Consider the following 22,377-nt stretch of genomic DNA (forward strand, 5'->3'; position numbering starts at 1 on the left):
TGTCCCATTTGTGCTACAGCCTGAGGTCTGGTCAGATGCCCCCCCCCTCCCGCCTGGAGCAGCCCAACACCAACCCTTCTTTGGCCAAACACCCAGGCTGGTCTCTGCAGGGCCTGGCATCCTGTGTGTCACCCAAGAGGGGGTCCTCCTGACTTCTCCAGAGGGTTCCTCCTTGTATTTCTGGCTGGCCAAGCCACAGTTTCTTTTGGACCTGAGTGCTGCCACATCCCGACTGTGACATTTTGCCTTCTATTAACTAACTGTCTTTGTGTTGTTGTTTTTTTTGTCAAACGTAAGTCTAACCATTGCTTCCATGAAGTTGCGTAACAGGATTGAAAGGTAAAACGTTTTTTTGTGACTCGTGTGTAATCATCTGCAAGATGTTTTATGTAAATGTGAATCAGTGCAATCAAGCATTGTTTTGTTTTCCTGATTGCAACATCACCTGAACCCACAACGCATGCTGGGACAAGCCAAATGCCAAAAGCCTCGTTTTTAAATTGCAATTACGTGACAGTGTGACTACTATCACAAAATATTGTTCCAGTTACGTCATTTAAAAAAAAAAAGTCCCCGCACAACAGTAAACTTTTAGCATATCAATATGTGGAATAAAAGGATGGGAGTGAGCATCGTGCTAATGAGACTTTAAGAAACAGCACAAGTGTCAGTGTGTTCTTTTCATTTATCCATGAAGACTTACTACTGCATTGTTATTAAATAAGCCCTCATATATATCATATATATCTGTTTGAACCCCTCCCCTCAGGCAGTAGGCTATAGTCCATTTGGAGTAGAACCTCCCGCCACAAGAACAGCTTTTTCCCCTCTGCCATCAGGCTTATGAACACCAAATAATACTTTTTTGTTCTGTAAAGTCAGGAATGTACATTGTGTCCATGCAAAGTTGAGCATATTACAACTCCGGTCCGCCCAGGGCATCATTCAAGCCAGAACCGCCACTGCCTGAACACATCAACAGCAGTGAAATCCCAACACCATACATGTATCTCCACCTCACAAAGTCGTCTCTAGCCGTCTTCGGCATAGACATACATAGACGCCGCATCGAGTGAGTTTGTCCACAGCTGCGATACGTCAACGTCGCCGCCATATTGGATGTGTCAAGGCTGCACTGTAAATGAATACAAGCAAATGTACTTACTTTCATAAAGCGCCTTTCTACAAAGAAATCTAAGTTAATGCCTCTCGTTTATACATTCACACACGCACTAACATACTTGGGAAACAGTTAGGCACAAAACAATTGAGAAAATCAAATACATTGTTTTTGGTGCCTTGACGACTTGACCCATCCAATATGGCGGCGACGTTGACGTACTGATCAGCGCTTGGTGCGACGTCTACATACGATATGTCTTCTTTTCTCTAATCAACTTTATTAATGCCTTACAAATTACATTCACAATGCATCAAACCATGGGCATACATACGGTATGTCTATGCTCCTCGGAACCACACTTCCTCATTGTCACGAGATGGCAGCGAGGTGAGTTCAGGTACACTGCGTGTACGTATAGCGTAAATAAAGGAGGACAAATAAAAACGGTGGATATTCTTATCACTCACTAAGCAAGTACAACTCCCTGCATTTAAATATGCTCGGAAATCCCAGAAAATACAATCGACACTCAAAATAGTGCATTCAACTTAAAATATTAGGCGACGTCTTTCAACGCAACCCCTCCTGACTCGTAAAAGTGTGATTCAAATGTTTTGCTGCTATTAAAGAGACCGGTGGTTTAGGTTTTCAGACACGTGTGCTATCGTTTTAATTTTCACTTCATTTGGACCTGTTAACACATGCAAATAAATAATGTCATTTATCTTTTTTGTTCATAAACACAGTAAAAATGGAATATTTCACACATACTTGCAAATGGTAATTAATCATGGAATTTGAAAAACAGAATGCGATTAATTCCTTTAAATAATTTGACAGCCCTACTTTTTCTTTAACTTAGTCAATTTGTATTATGCATATAGTTAGTATAGTATTAGTTGTAGTATTAGTAGCCTGTTTTATGTTGTGTAACCTTCACTGACAATGGCAATACAAACTATTCTGATTCTGACTTACTTCTTGATTAAAGATGGCAAATCATTGTAGAAACGGTATCACAAGCTGTTCAAATATGTGTTTTTTGTTATCTGTGAAAATGACCATTTAGCTGTTTTCGTTTATTTGCCAGAAAAATAACCATAATATTGAGAGTTAATGAAGAGATCGTATCCCATATAGCATGATATGCAACTTTAGGCATCCCACCGCTAGAGGGCACCAAAGGCAATCGTTTTGCAAGTGCCAGCGTTGAGCAGGATTGCGGTACAGGAAAAAAAAGGCTAACATTGGACCAAAAAAACAGCGTCCGTGTGTTGGAGCAGCATGCCGTGAAAAGAGATCACATTTCCAGCGTGCAGACGACACTGTGTCGGTGTGGGACCAGGGGACTGTGGTGGGCAAAAGGCTGCGGTCGAAGGTGTGGACGCCCTCTCTTCCCACGGAGGCGCGGCATGAGAAGGAGAAGGAGGAGGAGGAGGAGGTGGAACACGGCACAGCAACTTTGAGGCCGTTTGCCCCCCCCCCCCAAAAAAAACTTATGCAAAAAGTTGACAGGAGCCAAACTAATGTCACGTCCTTGACCTCCGTGGGGGTGGAAGTGTGGACTAGTAAGTCGCATTCTCACACAGAGAGCTCTTTCGTGTGGTTAGCTAGTAGCGACCGTTACTGACTTTTTTTTCGCCTGCAAAATGCACCTCTGACGTGATTCTACATGAAATTGGAGGCAGCATGGTGCATAAATACGGTGAGTAAGGTTTAACTTCATTTTAATCTGCCGTCAACAAGTTTTTATTCTCCGTAAAACTCCAAACGTTTTAAAATGATAGTGCGTTCAGGTGTGCTCGGGGCGAACACATCAGGTGGCGGGATGGCTCCCACAGCCACAACCAGATTTGCTCAAATGCTGTAATTTTAAATGCCGAATATTAATGTTTTTACATCCATACGTCCTGGTATAACATTAGGTAGGCCCGTCATAATGTAAAGACATTTAATCCAAGATCTGCCTTAAAAATGCTCACTTAACACTTCAGGATGTGTGTGTCTAATATTTTGGTGACATATTTGGGGGTGTGGTATCCCGTGGTGTGTGTGGAATATGCCCTTTTTTACTGCATTTTTTAATGAACAAAAGTATGTTGAACAGCTCCAAATGAACTGAAAATATAAATGATGCTAAGAGATAGCACACGTCTGAAATTCTAAAACAACAGACTCTTTAATAGTAGCAAAACATTTGAATCACGCTTTTAACAGCATTGTTATGAGCCCCGAGGAGTTGCATTGAAAGACACCACGTAATTGTCTAACTAGAATGAACTGTTTTTAGTGTAGATTGTATTTTCTGGAATTTCCGAGCATATTTAAATCCAGACAATTTTACTGCCTTATTAAGAGTTACTAGTGAGTGATAGGAATATCCACTTACTCTTTTTCTTTGTCTTTCTGTTTATTTTGACCAAACATACACGCACATTAAAGATGTTGTTACGTTCGGAGTGTCCCTGAATGCAATGAGGAAGTGTGGTTACGAGGAGGACTAGAGATGAGTTTGTGAGTTGGAGATACATATATGATGTTGGAAGTTGACTGCTGTTGATGTGTTCGGGTCAGAAAAAGTTATGAAAGAGCGTCAGGCTCTGTGGGGACGCAATTGTGCCTACAGACATCGAGGGCAAATCGATAGTTTACGTCAACGTCGCCGCCATATTGGATGTGTCAAGTCTACGCTGTACATGAATTCATGTAAATAGTTAATTGCTCTCGTTCATACATTCACACACACACTAATATACGTGTGAAACTGTTTCTTGGGAAACAAATTTCTTTGTAGAAAGGCGTTTTATGAACGCAAGTACATTTACTTGTGTTCATTTACAGCGCAGCCTCGACACATCCAATATGGCGGCGACGTTGACGTAACGCACCAGTGGACAAACCCACCTGATGTGGCGTCTATCTCTGTCTATGATTGTGCTCTGCTTCATTGATCACCTTATCTTTAAATTAGCATCATAACTCCGCCTCTGTTATTTGCTGACTAGCTTTCTGACAGTGTCACTCAAAACTGAGCATTATTATCCTAGTAAAGGAGGACTTTTTGATACAATACACTGACACTATCGTCTTATCTGGTCTTGCATGAAATAGACACTGAGCGAGCAGTGGGGCTGCTCAGAAGGTACCAGGCCAGCCTGACCAGTCCAGAGGAGCAAGCCCTGAAGACCAGTGTGGGCAAAGTGTCTTCTATCCTGGGGAGCCAGCTCTTTCAAGCTCTTCTTGGTAAGAAACAAAAAACATTCCCACTTGCACACACGCCTCGCCTGCGCCAAGGCCAAACAGTCCAGTTTGATTGCAAGGTTGTCCACAGAAACAGGGCCTGTATTCACAAAGCAGCCCAAGGTTAAAAATAGCTCTTAGTGATGTCACTCTTAGAAAAACCTTAGAATTCCTTGTATACCGAGATTTCTTTTAGAATTTTTACTTGCTCAGATAAAAATTATTCACAAAGCATCTTAGGCCTTAAGAGAGCCACTAAGGTGGCAAAATGTTAGGAGTGGTGAGGAGGACTTTTACGAACCCTGAGAGTGGCGTAAACAGACAAGATGGCGGAAAGACGAAGAGAAAGGAGAGATATTCTCCGCACGCTGATATCTCTGTGGTATCGCAGTGGTGTTGCAGTGGTGTCGCTGATTTCCCTCGTACACTCTTCTGCACTCTGTGTGTATGCTAGCGGCCCCGCCTCCACCCACTGTATGACTGACAAAAGGGCTCACTCCCTTCATGCCGTTGTTCCACGGAACAAACAGAGTGAACCCGCTTTCCTGCCTCTTTGGAGTCGAGAGACGAGGAAAACAGACACGCACGCACACGGCAATATATCGAGGCTGGCAAAATTAACAAGTTCATTATCGTTTATTGTGTGATTAATTTATTTATTATCGCCCCAGGCATTTTTTTTCAGAGCGAGAAATCTTGTGATGTTTTCATCGGCCCTAGTTAAATATGTATTTCATTGATGGTGTGTTGTAACTGTGATATTAGAAAAAGGTGTGACGCCAGAAGACGTCTGGTGGGTTATGTTAGGTGGGTTTTTTTTGATGGAAAAGTCTTGCAGACAAACAAATGAAGAAATGCAACGAAAGCAGGAAGTAATCACGGCCGCAGTGTTGAGTGTAGTCTTCCTTGTTACAGCAACAGACCGTCGCAGGATGGGGGGGTCATGTTGTTTTAACTTGCACGGGACATGAAGTCAGTTATGAAAGAGCCCATTCATTGGTCGTCGTACAAAGACCCTACTTGTACATGCCCTCTGCTCACATTATAATGAACAGCAATAAAAGCGCCGGCTATCTCCAGACTAAACTAAACTCTCCAGAATAAACTAAAGCTCTCACACCACGGACGTACACGGACAACAGCAGCACGCCCTTCTCCGAACCGCACGTTTGACTCAACAACTTCCAGCAAGCAGTAGTCATCCTTTTTGAATAAATATGACTCATCCCCGAATGATGAAATATATAGGACTTCCACAGAAGGCTTTGTCAGTGTTGCCATTATTGCTTCTACTACTTTGCTCCGGAGAGTCCACATGATATTTAAGCCTATGGTTCCCTTTCAACCACATGCAAACCACAGCTGCCTGCTCTTTTTTAATTACTCTGCAGTATAAGTTGACTCACAGCGTAGGTCAGTGAAAGAGCAACATTCCTATTCATCACTTTGGGGATCTCGCTTGGTCACAACAGCAAAGCAATCAGAGAAGACAAATTTACGGTTAAAATGACTTAAAATGATTATTTTTAGGCGGTGGTCCTGACTCCCTAACCGTTCAGCAGAGGGGGGGATTGAAACCAAGGTGCATCAAATGCTCAGCACCCTCCGAATCACTAGGGGAATCAGGGGTGTCACAAGATCTCGCCAGATTAAAATGTGACAAGATTTCTCTAAAATGAACTTAATTTTGACTTAATTTTGCCGGCGTCAATATATTGCCGTGTGCGTGCGTATCCGTTTTCCTCGTCTCTCGCCTCCAAACAGGCAGTAAGAGGATTCACTCTGTGCATTGGTTTCAGCACCTTGGCATGCTGGCTCCATAGAACAAGGGCATGAACGGAGTGAGCCCTTTTGTCTCTTTGTCTCGGTTGGTGGAGTGGTGGTATGCTGCTAGCATACACACAGAGTGCAAAAGAGTAACGCAGTAGAAATTATATTCGATTGCAGTATATTGGCATCTCGGGACCCCCCTAGCAGTTACACAAGATCACGCCTCGATGTTGGAAAATGTTGAGGGAACTGACTTGTGAGACGGCGCCCCCTGCTGGAGTCTTAGCTGCAGCACAGCTGCCGATAGCGCCATCACACCACTTTCTATTGAAGTTACCATTAGAAAAACAAATGACAGCAGCTTAAGCAATCTGCTAAAACGCTGTGGTGTGAATGCTGAAGTGCGACTTCATGATAAAGAACGAAACACACGCCTTTTGCCTTTTCTAAAATAATAAAAATAGTAGTCTACTAAGATAACTAAAGTAGAGATATCTTTTTTTTTCTCAAACGATACGATAACTTTGTGCTTCTCAAGACCAATATGGTACCAATAACCTTTTTATTGCTACTTTTTAAAAATGTAGATGTAAGAGTAGTTTGTGCACACGTGGAGGTAAGAAGGACTGGAACTAATTAGTACCTGTTGATTAGTCCTAATGAAATATGATGACATCACTACTACCACATCACTACTATCAGGAGAACCAGAGTATAGAGGGGGAGGAGCCACCTGCTGTGGCCCAGCAAGGTGCACTGTATTCAGGCATACGCAGCCGGAGTGACGCCATGGAGGTCTATGGCAAACCACATATGTATGTGTACGTATGTATGTGTGTATGTGTGTATATGTATGTATGTGTGTATATGTATGTATGTATGTATGTATGTATGTGTGTATATGTATGTATATGTATATGTATGTATGTATGTATGTGTGTGTATGTATGTATGTATGTGTGTATATGTATGTATATGTATGTGTGTATATGTATGTATGTATGTATGTATGTGTGTGTATGTATGTACGTATGTATGTATGTATGTTACATGTGGACCAGTAGAGGGCACTGTGGGACTGCGGATAAAAGTTGTAAAGAACTACTAGGTTAATAAACCGCTGTTAATAAAGTGATTAAAGTGCATCGGCGACGTGAGACTCTCCTTCCCCAAAACAAGCGGCATTACAGTATTGACCAGTGCACATTGTCTCACACCAGGAAATAAACGATGTCACTGTCTGCTACAAGCTCCAAAGAAGACTGCTTTTTTTTAATGTCGAACAACTTTGTGTGGATCTTGTGAATGATTGTGACTGAGCTAGGACTCAGTAATTAAAGTCTACACATGACGGCTTCATTGCTTCATTGCTGGCCACATTAGACAGGTGACCGCTATACACAGGGTCTATAACACGTACATTTTCTGTAGGGGATTTGTCAGTGGCCGCTACAGGCAGGTGGCCGTTCTATACAGGTGGCCGCTAAGACAGGTTTGACTGTATGGATGGATGGATGGATGGATGGATGGATGGATCCTGGGAACTGGGAAACCCTGGTCCACCTAATGAATAAAAAAAGAGTAGGTTTTTAACTGGTGTAATTGCATGTATGCTTGTTCATGCTGGACTTTTGATGTCATGCCCCTCCCACCCAGACACTTATTAGATATTTTCGTTCGGTAGAACTTGATGAATAGGATAGAATGAAGTCATTGAGGCTCAGCGAGTATTTGGTTTCCAGTTGGGCATTCCAGACATTCTTTGAAAAGAATGTTCCATTAGATAGGAGCCTGGGGCAGACAGATGATAGCATGTTTGGCTACCATGCCATGCCATACCATGCCATACCATGCCAGGGCTCTGGTTCTGGCCTCTCTGGGTCATGTGGGTCCATGTGAGAGGTCAGATCCGTGTTGGTATGAGCTTGGGCCTTTTATTTAACATGTGGTTTGCATCACAGAGTATAAACATTACTCACCGTCTTGTCTTCTGTCTTCTACTTGCCCTGACATGCTCATGGTGTGTGAGGCGACGGCTTCAACCCTTTACTTAAAAAACAGACAATTAATAGTGGACAAGGGAACTTGTGAAGTTTTTTTTCAGCAGATTCCTAAAAACAGCAGAACATTTACATTATATAGAAAATATTTGAGTCATGCATTTGAGTACGTTCTTAAAAATGGAGCATTCCTGTCGTGTATACAATCTTTGGCTAGCATTTTTGGCATTGATTCTTAAAAACAGCAGCACACGCCTGCAGACCTGCAAAGATGTACGCATTTGTCGCACTCGACATGCATTTTCATCCTCGAATACGCTTGTCAGGTCAGCTCCTGTCATATAGAGGATCTCTGACTTGCTTTTTTGCAGTTGGGTCTTGAAAGCAAAAGATGGCTTCTGTCATGTATAGGATCTTTGATTAGGTTTCTAAAAAAGCAGCAGATCACTCCTCTCATCTGTAGGATCTTTGCCTAGCGTCTTTGCAGTTGATTCCTAGAAACAGCAGAGTGCTGTTGTCATATACCGTCAAACCTGTCTTAGCGGCCACCTTTATAGAACGGCCACCTGCCTATAGTGGCCGCTGAAAAATCCCCTGCGGAAAATTTGCGTGTTGTAGACCCTGTGTATAGCGGTCACCTGTCTAACGCGGCCAGTGGCCACCCATTTTGTATCCCTTGGTCAGTATCTGGCCGCATATAGCGGCCAAAATACCGACTCAAGCAGAAGCTTCATGTGCGAAAAAGTTTCGTCTTTTAAGCAATGAAGCCGTCGTGTGTAGACTTTAATTACTGAGTCCTAGCTCAGTCACAATCATTCACAAGATCCACACAAACTGTCAGTTGTTCCACATAAAAAAAGCCGTCTTCTTTGGAGCTTGTAGCAGACAGTGACACCGTTTATTTCCTGGTGTGAGACAATGTGCACTGGTCAATACTGTAATGCCGCTTGTTTTGGGGAAGGAGAGACTCACGTCACCGATGCACTTTAATGGCTTTATTAACAGCGGTTTATTAACCTAGTACAGTAGACGCCCCTACAACGTAAAGGGTTTTTATGTTACACGAAGCGTAAAATACATGTAAATAGCCTAATCTGTTCCAAGATCTTCCCAAACTCACCCCTTTGGCACTTCAAAATATTCAAAGTCCACCAAACATGGTGGGAAAATATTATAAAACGTTAGCATAAACATAGTAGAGTAACATTCCAATATAAAATAAGGTAATAAATAAGAGTACTGTAAATGAATAAAACTGAAAAACAAAAACAATCCTACCGTTCACGAGATGTCTTGATCAGGAGCGCAAGTGGAGGCAGGAAGGAGGAGGACGACTAGCCTGTGTCGAAAAGCGACTCAAAGAGTCTAAGAGTCAGCTGGTCTCACAGACAAACGCACACGCACTACACGATAATGCTGTGTGCAAAATGTTAATTTGTAACTTAACTTAATTGTTTAAGTTAGTTTAAGGGGGACTATGAAGAGGAAGGAGGTTGAAGGGAGAAGCCTGTCTCTCACACAAACTCACGTACGTGCTGTATAACTCAGCCAATGAGATGAGAGCGTAGGCGGTGCCCCAATAATCAGCCAATGAGATGAGAGCGGAGGCGGTGCCCCGAAAATCAGCCAATGAGAGCGTGAAGCTTCATAAGGCGTCACCAAATGTTAGTCTGAACTTGCACCGAATTGAGGCATTAATAAAGTTGATTGAAAAAAAAAATACATAAACGAGGTTTGTGTTATGCGAGGTACTACTGTAGTTCTTTATAACTTTTATCTGAAGTCCCACAGTGCCCTCTACTGGTCAACATGTAACAGTATAATTATATGTATCTGCAAACGCAACAAGCTTCTAATCACAGACATGTTAATATGTGCGCGCACAAATTCAAAATGGCCGCCAACCTGTCTACAACGGCCACCTGCCTATAGCGGCCACTTTTGCCGTTTCCCTTTGGTGGGAATCTTTGGCTAGCATTTTTGCGCAAGATTCTGAAAAACAGCAGATCGCTCTTGTAATTTATAGGACCTTTGACTTGTGTTTTTGCAGTAGATTCCTAAAAAACACAACACCAGATCACTCCTGGCATGTATGGGATCTTGGACTTGTGTTTTTTTGCAGTAGATTTAAAAAAACAGCAGAGCGTTGTTGTCATATACAGTATGTAGGATCTTTGTCTCGCATTTTTGCAGAAGATTCCTAACAACAGCAGATCACTCCTGTCATGTATTGCATCTTTGACTTGCATTTTTGCTGTAGATCCCTAAAAACAGCATATCTGTCTCCTTTTTGTAGTGGATCCCTCTCTCTCAAAAACAGCAATAAAAAGGTGATTAGTGTTGTTCTAATTGTTGTCGTTTAGGCGTGGATGTGTGTGGGAGGCGGGGCTTGGCCACTTGTTGCGTGGTTGCAAACAAAGGCTGCCCTAACTGTTTAGTTCCAGCATGCAGACATACAGGGGGGTTGGCGGGGATGTTCAATTACCTCTAAATGGTCCAGGGAATATTTTACTGAGGGGGTGAATGGTTGTGCCCCCTGTCTTGTAATTGTGACCTAGTTTTCCATTGGACGCTTTGGAGTATTATGTTGGGCAAGCGGGACTGCATTCTTGTTTGGAGTGGGATTCCCCCCCCAGACTGGCAACAGTGAGAGAGACGTTTGGTCCAGTTGAATGGCTGCATGGCACAAAGAGGACGTCCCACACACAAGCACGCTAATCCTGCCTGTGAAGTCCTTTTGAGGAAATCCCCTCCCAGTGACAAAAAAGGGCACAAGGGCTTGTCACCAAAAATAGTCCCGAACATGAAAAGTCTTCTGGCTTAAGATGATGTTATTTTCTCTCTCTCTCTCTTTCGCTCCATGGGAAGGAATGCATGTGGTGTGTTAAGGTTGGAAGGGCGGGCATTTATTTTGGAAAGTCTGCACTTGGTATGTGTGAAGACCGACGTGGAAAACACATAAAGAAGTGATTGAGTGAGCTTCCTTTCCCCTCTCTTATCCTGCTAGGAACAGATGGATGGTGCAAACAGAGCTGTGAGTTTGTGTCTAAAAGAGGAAACGCAGGTGCAAGTATTCACCCTCACGGGCCGCAACATTAGGTACACCTGTGCAAAGTCATGAAAGCCGATAGAGGAGCTTCCCGAGCAACCGTTCAGCCGACCATCCAGTTTCTGTGCCCTGATTCGGGTCACGGGTGAGCTGGAGCCTATCCCGGCTGATGAGAGGCGAGAGGCGGGATGCACCCTGGACTGGACAAAACCCATGTGCCGATATATTTCAGTTGAATATCGATACCCCATATAGAGTTGACAGCCCTCAGAAGAAACCGTAACACAAAGATAAAAGCCATCGCAGTGAGCTGAGGGAAGCGGCGAGCCAGACACACCGGCTTATATTATGCCATATCATTCATGAAAAAATGGTCTCAAAATGCCGATAAAATCAAGTATTGACGATAATTTGTAGCGCACTTCTCAACTTGCAACATTTGTTATGGTGACAGGCCTACTCCTCTCCAAAGTTAGCTGGGATAGGCTCCAGCTCACCCCTGCCCTAATGAGAATAAGTGGGATACTCATGGCACACATACAGAGTCTGCGTGTGACGTGGAAAAAATTTGACATTTTGCCCAAACCTGACACCAGTGTGAAGGACGCACGTTGGCCGTACGGATGACGCACAAAGACCTACGAAGTGCGTAAGCTTGTCTTGCAGCCTGAAACAAACATAACGGCCTGTAGAGTTCGTTTGGCATGACAAAGAACATCCGCGGCTAGTCTGTGGCCAGGTTAAGTCAGCAAGTCACACACACTCCCTCCCCTTATGCACTGAGGAGCCCGTACGACCGCTTAGGACCTGCAGGACAACGCAGACCAAGCTCTGACGCTGGGTGTAGGTCATAGGTTAGCCCGCTCTCTTTCCAGCGTTTGCTCCTGTTTTGTGTTTTGTGTGTGTGTCAGTGTTGCTTCTTTGTGGTCTGAAACCAGCAAAGCAGCTCAACATGTGGTTTCGCTCCTCATTTTTCTTCTGCAAAGTCCCGCTCTCACGTAAAGTGTCGAAACAATCCAATAAAACGAGCACTTTGCTGCTAAAACGCATTATTGTACAACAAAGCCTTGCTTTTGCGTCACCTCGCCCGGACGTTGAACTTTGGCAAAGTTGACGTGGCCTCCGTCTAACCTCCTCATGTCACAGCCCTCACAGCCTCAGCAAAATAGTCCGTGTGCATTCTCATCAAAGGGGCTGCCAGTCACCGGGCGAGCGGCGCTGTTCGATGAGCCACGAGCTGATGTTGACCAACCAGGCCAGATGGTTGCCGTCTGAAAAGAAAAGGCAAAAAAGGAAAAAGGAAAGGTGGAATTAAGGGGGTCACGAGAGCACGCACGGGTTTGAGGCGAGACAAGACTTTAACATTGCATTGCAAAAAATATATGACGATACATACGCTACACCCTTCTGCACTGTGTGTATGCTAGCGGCCCCGCCTCCTCCCACCCTGACAAAGGGACTGTACGACTGACAAAAGGGCTCACGTCGTTCATGCCATTGTTCTATGGAATAACCGCACCCAAAATTGAGAGCTTTACCTTCCGGCTCAGCTCTGTCTTCACCACGACGGTCCGGTACAGCGACCGCTGCGCTGATCCGCTTGTCGACCTCACGCTCCAACCATCCCGAGAAACTAGAACTCCTCCACCTCCACCCCCCCTTTTTCCACTGAGAACCATGGCCTTGGTTTTGGAGGTAGTAGTACTAGTACTAGTACTACTACTGCTACTACATGTAGTACTAGTAGTACTACTACTGCTACTAGTACTACTGCTACTAGTACTAGTACTACTACTACTACTACTATGACTGCTGCTACTACTACTGCTACTAGTACTAGTACTACTACTACTACTACTACTACTACTGCTACAAGTACTAGTACTACTACTACTACTGCTACTAGTACTAGTACTACTGCTACTACTGCTACTAGTACTAGTACTGCTGCTGCTACTACTACTACTATGACTGCTGCTACTACTACTACTGCTACTAGTACTACTACTACTACTGCTACTGCTACTAGTATTCCTACTCCTGCTGGTGGTGCTGATGGTGGTGGTGGTGCTGATGGTGGTGGTGGTGGTGCTGATGGTGGTGGTGGTGGTGGTGCTGATGGTGATGGTGGTGCTGATGGTGGTGGTGGCGGTGGTGCTGATGGTGATGGTGGTGGTGGTGGTGGTGGTGGCGGTGGTGCTGATGGTGGTGGTGGTGCTGATGGTGGTGGTGGTGGTGCTGATGGTGGTGGTGGCGGTGGTGCTGATGGTGATGGTGGTGCTGATGGTGGTGGTGGCGGTGGTGCTGATGGTGATGGTGGTGGCGGTGGTGCTGATGGTGATGGTGGTGCTGATGGTGGTGGTGGTGGTGCTGATGGTGATGGTGGTGCTGATGGTGGTGGTGGTGGTGGTGCTGATGGTGATGGTGGTGCTGATGGTGGTGGTGGCGGTGGTGCTGATGGTGATGGTGGTGGTGGTGGCGGTGGTGCTGATGGTGATGGTGGTGGTGGTTCTGGTGATGGTGATGGTGGTGGTGGTGGCGGTGGTGCTGATGGTGGTGGTGGCGGTGGTGCTGATGGTGATGGTGGTGGTGGTGGTGCTGATGGTGATGGTGGTGCTGATGGTGGTGGTGGCGGTGGTGCTGATGGTGATGGTGGTGGTGGTGGCGGTGGTGCTGATGGTGGTGGTGGTGGTGGTTCTGGTGATGGTGGTGGTGGTGGTGGTGCTGGTGTGTACCAGATTTACCAAGGGTTGACTGTGAGCTGCCAGCTAGTTAGTGTCATAATGGTGGTCATGCTTATGTAACATAATGTAGATGTCAAACAAGTCATTGTAACTGCCATCTTAATTTGTATGAGGGGTTTGAAAGAAACACACTTTAACATCGTCATTGTTCTAAGAATCGTCATACTCTTTGGTGAATGCACATACAGTTATGTGACGCTTATTTTTAATCAGACAAGTTTGACACGTCTAGGTGGTGGAATTCATGGATGCTCTGTTTTTTGCCCGTGTTGGAAATTGCTTGCGAGTGAGTCAGCAGGAAAACACAACTTAAGCAATTTTCTACAACACTTTCAGGAGTTTGAGGCAGTTTGGACTAAGAAGCCTTTATGTTTCCTATGTTATGCTAATCCACAACTACCTCCTACACACTTTTTGGCTTCCTCAACATGTCAGAAGTTAGGGATGGGTACCGGCAACGATACTTTTATAGGCACCGACCGACTTCCTTCGGTACTACCGAGCACCGACTCAATCAAAAGGTACCATGTTTCGGTTCCTAAACTCTAGGATTGTAAAGAACAAACCAATGCAACCTGATGTCCGCTTTGACAAGTGAGAGATGTGGTTGCATGGCTATCAGCCTCCTGGATGGATAAGAATCAGCCATAAATGCTTAGCTGGATCGCAGAGACATCGCAAAACTAGCAACTGCTTGACAGTCCGTCTCTTAAACTTTTCAACACGAGAGCCTGGGCTGCCGACAAAACGATTGTCGCGCATGCGCCATAGCTTAGCATGACTGAAGACAAGAGTGGATTTAAATAGCATGAGCAGCGCGCAAGCTAGGCACCGGAAAGATTTTCAACACATCAGCAAAACATACGTAAATTATAGCTACCAAATTGGTGTTATTTATGATGTATTGTGTACAACTAAGACAGGAGCAACATCAAATTAAAAGCACAAAATGAATACAGAGCCACCGTCCACCAGTAAGAGCCTGGACTTTGTTTTTCAGTGAAGTGTCTGCCAATGTTAACACTAATGAAAGTGGCAAAAAAAATGCTACTATGCTAATGTTCACGTTAGCAATGCTGGCGTTAGCATGTAGAACCAAGTATGATAGCGCTAAGTGTCTGCCAATGTTAACACTCATGAAAGTGGCAAAAAAATGCTACTATGCTAATGTTAGCATGCTAACACTTGGCATGATGGCACAAAGTGTTTCTACTTAAAAAAATGGATAAAAAAGCTACAATTCTAACATTAGCATGTTAACTTTCTATTGTTAATATGAAACACAGCGCAGCATCACTAATTGTCATAAAAACTCATAAAAACGACAAAAAAAATGCCACTATGCTAATCGAGGAAAAGGCTTCTTGAGACGTCATCTGTACTTCTGTGTAGAAGGTGTCGGACGTTTCGCTCCTCATCCGAAGAGCTTCGTCAGCAAACTAATAAGTGCTGGTAGCTTAGGCCTTAAATACAGTAAGAGTGGGCGGAATTGGTGTGCCAACACCCTCCTCCTATTGGTTCGTTACACTAAGCCTGGGCGGAGCAGTGGTATAATCCTATCCTGTTATTCACACCTACGATAAAAGGGAAGTGTCGCTCCCTGAATTGGGTATGAACGACTCTGATACTGGCTTGTTAGCATCTATTGTTCTGGCTCGGCCCTGCCTTCACCTCATTTGCAAGACTAAGAGCTGTGGGTTTTGGTCTCAGTAACCTGCTGAACACAGGGTCCAAATTAAACCTCAAACCACCATTCCGATTCAATGATGGGTTCTGTTGTTTGACAAAAATAGCTTCCTTAACTCCTCTTTCAAACCATCTGTTTTCTTTGGCCAAAATCTTAACCTCGCTGTCCTGAAAAGAGTGATTGGTAGCTTTCAGGTGTAGATGTACTGCTGATTGAGGACCACTAGCATTGTCCCTGCGATGTTGATAAAGCCTTTTTTGGAGCATTTGCTTAGTTTCCCCAATGTAGTGCTCTTTGCATTCCTCATCTTTACAGTGGATGGAATAGACCACATTGCTCTGTTTCTGGTTTGGAGCCTTGTCTTTAGGATGCACTAATTTTTGTCTCAGGGTATTTACTGGTTTGAAATAGGTAGGAATTTTGTGTTGCCATAAGATCCTCTGGAGTTTTTCGGAGACCCCCGCTACATAAGGGACTACCACTCCTCTCCTTTTTGCTTCTGTGGGCTTTTGGGTTTCTTTCCCTACTCTCTTCTTTTGACATTTGTTAAAAGCCCACCGTGGGTACCCACAGGTTGAGAGCGCTCTCTGGACATGTTGTGTCTCCTTTTTCTTTCCCTCAGCACTAGTTGGTATTTGTTCCGCTCTATGTTGGAGGGTCCTAATAACCCCTAGTTTATGTTGTAGTGGATGGTTTGATTCAAAAAGCAGGTATTGGTCAGTGTGTGTGGCCTTTCTAAAGACCTCTGTAAGTAGCTGTCTGTCCTTTCCTATAATTACCTTGCAGTCTAAGAAGGCTAGTTGGTTTTCTTTAGTGTCCTCGCGAGTAAATTTGATATTGGTGTCCACCGCATTGATGTGATCTGTGAAAGACTGAATTTCTTGTTTTTTGATTATGACAAAGGTGTCATCCACGTATCTAAACCAGTGCCTTGGTTTTGTCCCTGAGAAGGATGTGAGAGCCTGTTTCTCCATCTCTTCCATGTACAGATTCACCACTATGGGTGAGACTGGTGAGCCCATAGCACAACCATGAATTTGTCTGTAGAATTTCCCTCTAAACTGAAAATATGTGGTGTTAAGGCAAATTTCCAGTAATTGGCAGATGTGGTCAGCACTAAGTTTTGTTCTCCGATGCAGAGTTGAGTCCTCGAGCAGTCTCTTCCTCACCACCGAGACTGCTGCTGAGGTGGGGACAGATGTGAAAAGTGAAGTCACATCATAAGACACCAAAGTTTCCTCTGGCTCCAATCTGAGGTCTTTGATGCTCGCCACAAACCCTTTTGTGTTCTCTATATGATGATCAGTGTTGCCTACCAATGGGGATAAGACTGTTTTTACATATTTCGCTACATTGTACGTGGTAGAGTCAATGCTACAGACAATGGGTCTGAGGGGAAACCCTTCCTTGTGGATTTTTGGAAGGCCATAGATACATGGTGTAGCCTCCCCAGGGTATAACCTATGATACATCTGTCTGTCAATTAGTTCTTCCTTCTCTAACTTTTGGAGACAGTGTATGATTTCTTTCTTATACCTACTGGATGGGTCCCTTTTAAGTTGCTCATATGTGTTGGCATCACTAATTAGACTTGTTATTTTTTCTTCGTAGTCCAATGTGTTGAGAACCACTGTGCATCTGCCCTTATCAGCTGGTAAGATGGTGATGCTCTCATCTTTCTGCAGAGCCGCTAATGCTTTCCTCTCACCTAACGTGATATTGGACGGTGGTGGTTTGGCACTACTGAGAAGGGCCGATATTCTCAGACGAAGGTCCCCTGCCTCTGTTCTAGAAAGGTTATTGTTCCTGATGGCCGATTCAGCTGCTGTGATATAGTCTACTGTGGGTATCGTTTTAGGAGTCACTGAGAAGTTGAGACCCTTGGTTAATACTGCCTTCTCTGTCTCCGAGAGGCTTCTGTCTGACAGATTTTTGATCCAATTTTCTTTAGTATTGGTCTGATTCCCCCCATCCTTAGTGTTTACGACAAGCTGTGGTCGATTTTCCAATAGAAGTTTCTGGAATTTTCCCTTATGCCTTTCTTTGGTTTTGCTATGGTGCTTCATATAACCTGATTTGGTAAATTCACAAACCTCCTGATAGGTTTCGTGCGTAAGCTTGGTTTGCAATCTCTGATAGAAGGTTTCTACTTCAGACTGTTTATTTTTTATCTCTATGTTAAGCCTCCTAATTCTCAAATTCTGTATTTTTCTGATGTAGTTTTGTTGCATTTTCCTTGCCAAGTGTCCTTGCTCAAGGGACGCTTGCCTCATGCATTTGGGGATTAACCTACTCTGCCTGCATCTAAGATTAAATCTGAGGTGGTTCCTTAAATCTGCTAATTTAAGAGTGGCCTTTTCTAAGCTACGTACCAGCAGAAGGATGTCTCTCCCAAAGTTGGTCGCGATGCGTCTGTGTAGGCTCTCAGTCGTACAGGAGTTGTCCATCGAGGAAAAGGCTTCTTGAGACGTCATCTGTACTTCTGTGTAGAAGGTGTCGGACGTTTCGCTCCTCATCCGAAGAGCTTCGTCAGCAAACTAATAAGTGCTGGTAGCTTAGGCCTTAAATACAGTAAGAGTGGGCGGAATTGGTGTGCCAACACCCTCCTCCTATTGGTTCGTTACACTAAGCCTGGGCGGAGCAGTGGTATAATCCTATCCTGTTATTCACACCTACGATAAAAGGGAAGTGTCGCTCCCTGAATTGGGTATGAACGACTCTGATACTGGCTTGTTAGCATCTATTGTTCTGGCTCGGCCCTGCCTTCACCTCATTTGCAAGACTAAGAGCTGTGGGTTTTGGTCTCAGTAACCTGCTGAACACAGGGTCCAAATTAAACCTCAAACCACCATTCCGATTCAATGATGGGTTCTGTTGTTTGACAAAAATAGCTTCCTTAACTCCTCTTTCAAACCATCTGTTTTCTTTGGCCAAAATCTTAACCTCGCTGTCCTGAAAAGAGTGATTGGTAGCTTTCAGGTGTAGATGTACTGCTGATTGAGGACCACTAGCATTGTCCCTGCGATGTTGATAAAGCCTTTTTTGGAGCATTTGCTTAGTTTCCCCAATGTAGTGCTCTTTGCATTCCTCATCTTTACAGTGGATGGAATAGACCACATTGCTCTGTTTCTGGTTTGGAGCCTTGTCTTTAGGATGCACTAATTTTTGTCTCAGGGTATTTACTGGTTTGAAATAGGTAGGAATTTTGTGTTGCCATAAGATCCTCTGGAGTTTTTCGGAGACCCCCGCTACATAAGGGACTACCACTCCTCTCCTTTTTGCTTCTGTGGGCTTTTGGGTTTCTTTCCCTACTCTCTTCTTTTGACATTTGTTAAAAGCCCACCGTGGGTACCCACAGGTTGAGAGCGCTCTCTGGACATGTTGTGTCTCCTTTTTCTTTCCCTCAGCACTAGTTGGTATTTGTTCCGCTCTATGTTGGAGGGTCCTAATAACCCCTAGTTTATGTTGTAGTGGATGGTTTGATTCAAAAAGCAGGTATTGGTCAGTGTGTGTGGCCTTTCTAAAGACCTCTGTAAGTAGCTGTCTGTCCTTTCCTATAATTACCTTGCAGTCTAAGAAGGCTAGTTGGTTTTCTTTAGTGTCCTCGCGAGTAAATTTGATATTGGTGTCCACCGCATTGATGTGATCTGTGAAAGACTGAATTTCTTGTTTTCTTGAATTTCTAGCCTTCTTAGACTGCAAGGTAATTATAGGAAAGGACAGACAGCTACTTACAGAGGTCTTTAGAAAGGCCACACACACTGACCAATACCTGCTTTTTGAATCAAACCATCCACTACAACATAAACTAGGGGTTATTAGGACCCTCCAACATAGAGCGGAACAAATACCAACTAGTGCTGAGGGAAAGAAAAAGGAGACACAACATGTCCAGAGAGCGCTCTCAACCTGTGGGTACCCACGGTGGGCTTTTAACAAATGTCAAAAGAAGAGAGTAGGGAAAGAAACCCAAAAGCCCACAGAAGCAAAAAGGAGAGGAGTGGTAGTCCCTTATGTAGCGGGGGTCTCCGAAAAACTCCAGAGGATCTTATGGCAACACAAAATTCCTACCTATTTCAAACCAGTAAATACCCTGAGACAAAAATTAGTGCATCCTAAAGACAAGGCTCCAAACCAGAAACAGAGCAATGTGGTCTATTCCATCCACTGTAAAGATGAGGAATGCAAAGAGCACTACATTGGGGAAACTAAGCAAATGCTCCAAAAAAGGCTTTATCAACATCGCAGGGACAATGCTAGTGGTCCTCAATCAGCAGTACATCTACACCTGAAAGCTACCAATCACTCTTTTCAGGACAGCGAGGTTAAGATTTTGGCCAAAGAAAACAGATGGTTTGAAAGAGGAGTTAAGGAAGCTATTTTTGTCAAACAACAGAACCCATCATTGAATCGGAATGGTGGTTTGAGGTTTAATTTGGACCCTGTGTTCAGCAGGTTACTGAGACCAAAACCCACAGCTCTTAGTCTTGCAAATGAGGTGAAGGCAGGGCCGAGCCAGAACAATAGATGCTAACAAGCCAGTATCAGAGTCGTTCATACCCAATTCAGGGAGCGACACTTCCCTTTTATCGTAGGTGTGAATAACAGGATAGGATTATACCACTGCTCCGCCCAGGCTTAGTGTAACGAACCAATAGGAGGAGGGTGTTGGCACACCAATTCCGCCCACTCTTACTGTATTTAAGGCCTAAGCTACCAGCACTTATTAGTTTGCTGACGAAGCTCTTCGGATGAGGAGCGAAACGTCCGACACCTTCTACACAGAAGTACAGATGACGTCTCAAGAAGCCTTTTCCTCGATGGACAACTCCTGTACGACTGAGAGCCTACACAGACCCACTATGCTAATGTTAGCATGCTAACAGTGCTAACACCTAGCACGGTAGCACTAATACTTAATACTTATAAAAATATCAAAAAATGCTACTATGCTAATGTTAGCATGCCAGCGCCAACATGCTAACACCTAACATGATAGTACTAAGGGTTTACTCATGAAAACAGATCAAATGTTGCTATGCTAATGTAACGGTGAATGCTTAAGCATTCACACAATTAACATTTATGACCACATAAACACACCTAACCCTAACCCTAACCCAAAAGTACTAAAAATTGGTACTGTGGAGCACTGGTACGGGTTCAAATGTGGAATGCACCCATCCCCATCAGTCTAAGTTGAACTATGAATAACAAAGAGGAAGGAGGAGGAATGTGAGTGCATTTAATGGCAGGCTAGGGTGGCTTAGTCAGTGTGTACCTGAGTCATATACTTAAACAGCCAGATAAGAGGAGCTCTTGATACAGTGGAGACATAACAGACAATAGACACCTCCCACTCGTACATCACATTACGTCAGCTTAGTGACTGATCCGTGGAATCTGTTAGCGACCACTCCACATCAAATGAACGCTATGGCATGTGTAATGTGAGTGACTTTTGAGTTTATATATAAACTGTATTATTGGTCCTCCCTTGTTTGCAGATATTCAAGAGTGTTACGAGGTGACCTTGCAGCTGAACACGCAGCAAAGTGCGCTGAAAGAAGACAGCGAGAAGGAGGATGCGTGGGAGGTAAACACCCCGCCTGCTGCTATCCTCGGGAAGCAAACACGCTAAATGTTTACATCTGGCGTGACGTGTGTCGCCTGCACAGCTGCAAAAAGTTCGCGCCGAGCGTTCTTCGCTTACCGAGGGCGGGGTGGGGGGGTCAAAAGTGCTCTGAGGACCATTTGGTGATCAGTGGGCTGCTCCTGTCAAGTCAGCCAGCCCTTTCATGATGAGCGCTTGCGCTCACGCGGGCAGTCGACATATTTTTAGCTTTCATTCACAGAGTCCCCCAAAAATGAGAAATTTGGCAAAATTTGGTATCCGCCTTTAGGGGACTGACAAACGTGTGTGGGTGTAAAATTGGACCAAGATTGGTTGAAGAACATCAAGCACAACATCCTTGCTATGGCAGCTAGTGGTCCAATCATGAAGGATTGGTGTCATGATGATACAGCTTGAGGATATCATGTACACAAATGACTATATCACAGTGATGTGGGGATTCATACTGAAATGTCGATACTTCCGATACCAGCTGTTCATGCGCTAAAGTCAATTCTCAAAAATATAGATACTTTTGATACTTTGAGGCAATGTTTTCTGTTGTTGTATTTTAGCTTGGCTATATTGTAAATCACCTCGCTGCCTCAATATACTTCAGGGTTTAAAATCCATTTTAGTGAAAAGACCCCGTTCAGCGGCCATTTTACACCATTTGGACTGATCTCTCAAGGCACACACAATATTGTGTTCTATGGTTATATGAACAAGGAACCTAGCACAAGACACGTTAGACTCCCGTCTGTCATCAGGAAAAAAAAGTTAGTTTCTACCTTTTTGCGTTCTTAATCAGCAGTAGAACATAGGTACGTTTCAGGAAAATATCAGTTCCTGACTAAAACCGGGGGAAAAGCAGCTTTTTGTGAAAAGATACATTTCAAGCAGGACTTTCACGTGTGCATGCGTTGAAATGTCCCGACCAATCGTAACCTTCACGCTACACTCTTCCACGCTCTCGCGCTTCCTTCTTCCTGTCGTGTGTGATTGTTTTCGTCCAGAGCGCTTATCAAAATGCACTTCTGTCAACTTGCGGCCGTCTTTGCGGCTTAATGTTGCTGTGAAGTGAAATGGAGATTTGCGTAGCAGATGTGTGAATACGTTGTTGGGATGGGGTGTTAATAATTAAATTAAA

General features: G+C 44.1%; 1 protein-coding gene across 13 annotated transcripts in view; it reads left to right on the plus strand.

The window, feature by feature from the left end:
- The first annotated feature begins 2,365 nt into the window (after positions 1 to 2,365).
- The window catches only part of dlg3 (discs, large homolog 3 (Drosophila)), a 137,142-nt gene continuing 117,130 nt past the window's right edge, over positions 2,366 to 22,377 (plus strand). For all 13 annotated transcript variants that reach the window (XR_008572889.1, XM_054791964.1, XM_054791971.1 and 10 more), the window contains exons 1-4: positions 2,366 to 2,691; positions 2,808 to 2,828; positions 4,235 to 4,366; positions 21,121 to 21,209. Coding sequence is in view for 12 of the 13 variants with exons in the window: in XM_054791964.1 (XP_054647939.1) it covers positions 2,622 to 2,691; positions 2,808 to 2,828; positions 4,235 to 4,366; positions 21,121 to 21,209 (312 nt within the window). In the remaining variant the exon portion in view is untranslated. The remainder of the gene's footprint in view (positions 2,692 to 2,807; positions 2,829 to 4,234; positions 4,367 to 21,120; positions 21,210 to 22,377) is intronic.

Source organism: Dunckerocampus dactyliophorus, chromosome 11 (assembly GCF_027744805.1).
Source record: "Dunckerocampus dactyliophorus isolate RoL2022-P2 chromosome 11, RoL_Ddac_1.1, whole genome shotgun sequence".
NCBI lineage: Eukaryota > Metazoa > Chordata > Actinopteri > Syngnathiformes > Syngnathidae > Dunckerocampus > Dunckerocampus dactyliophorus.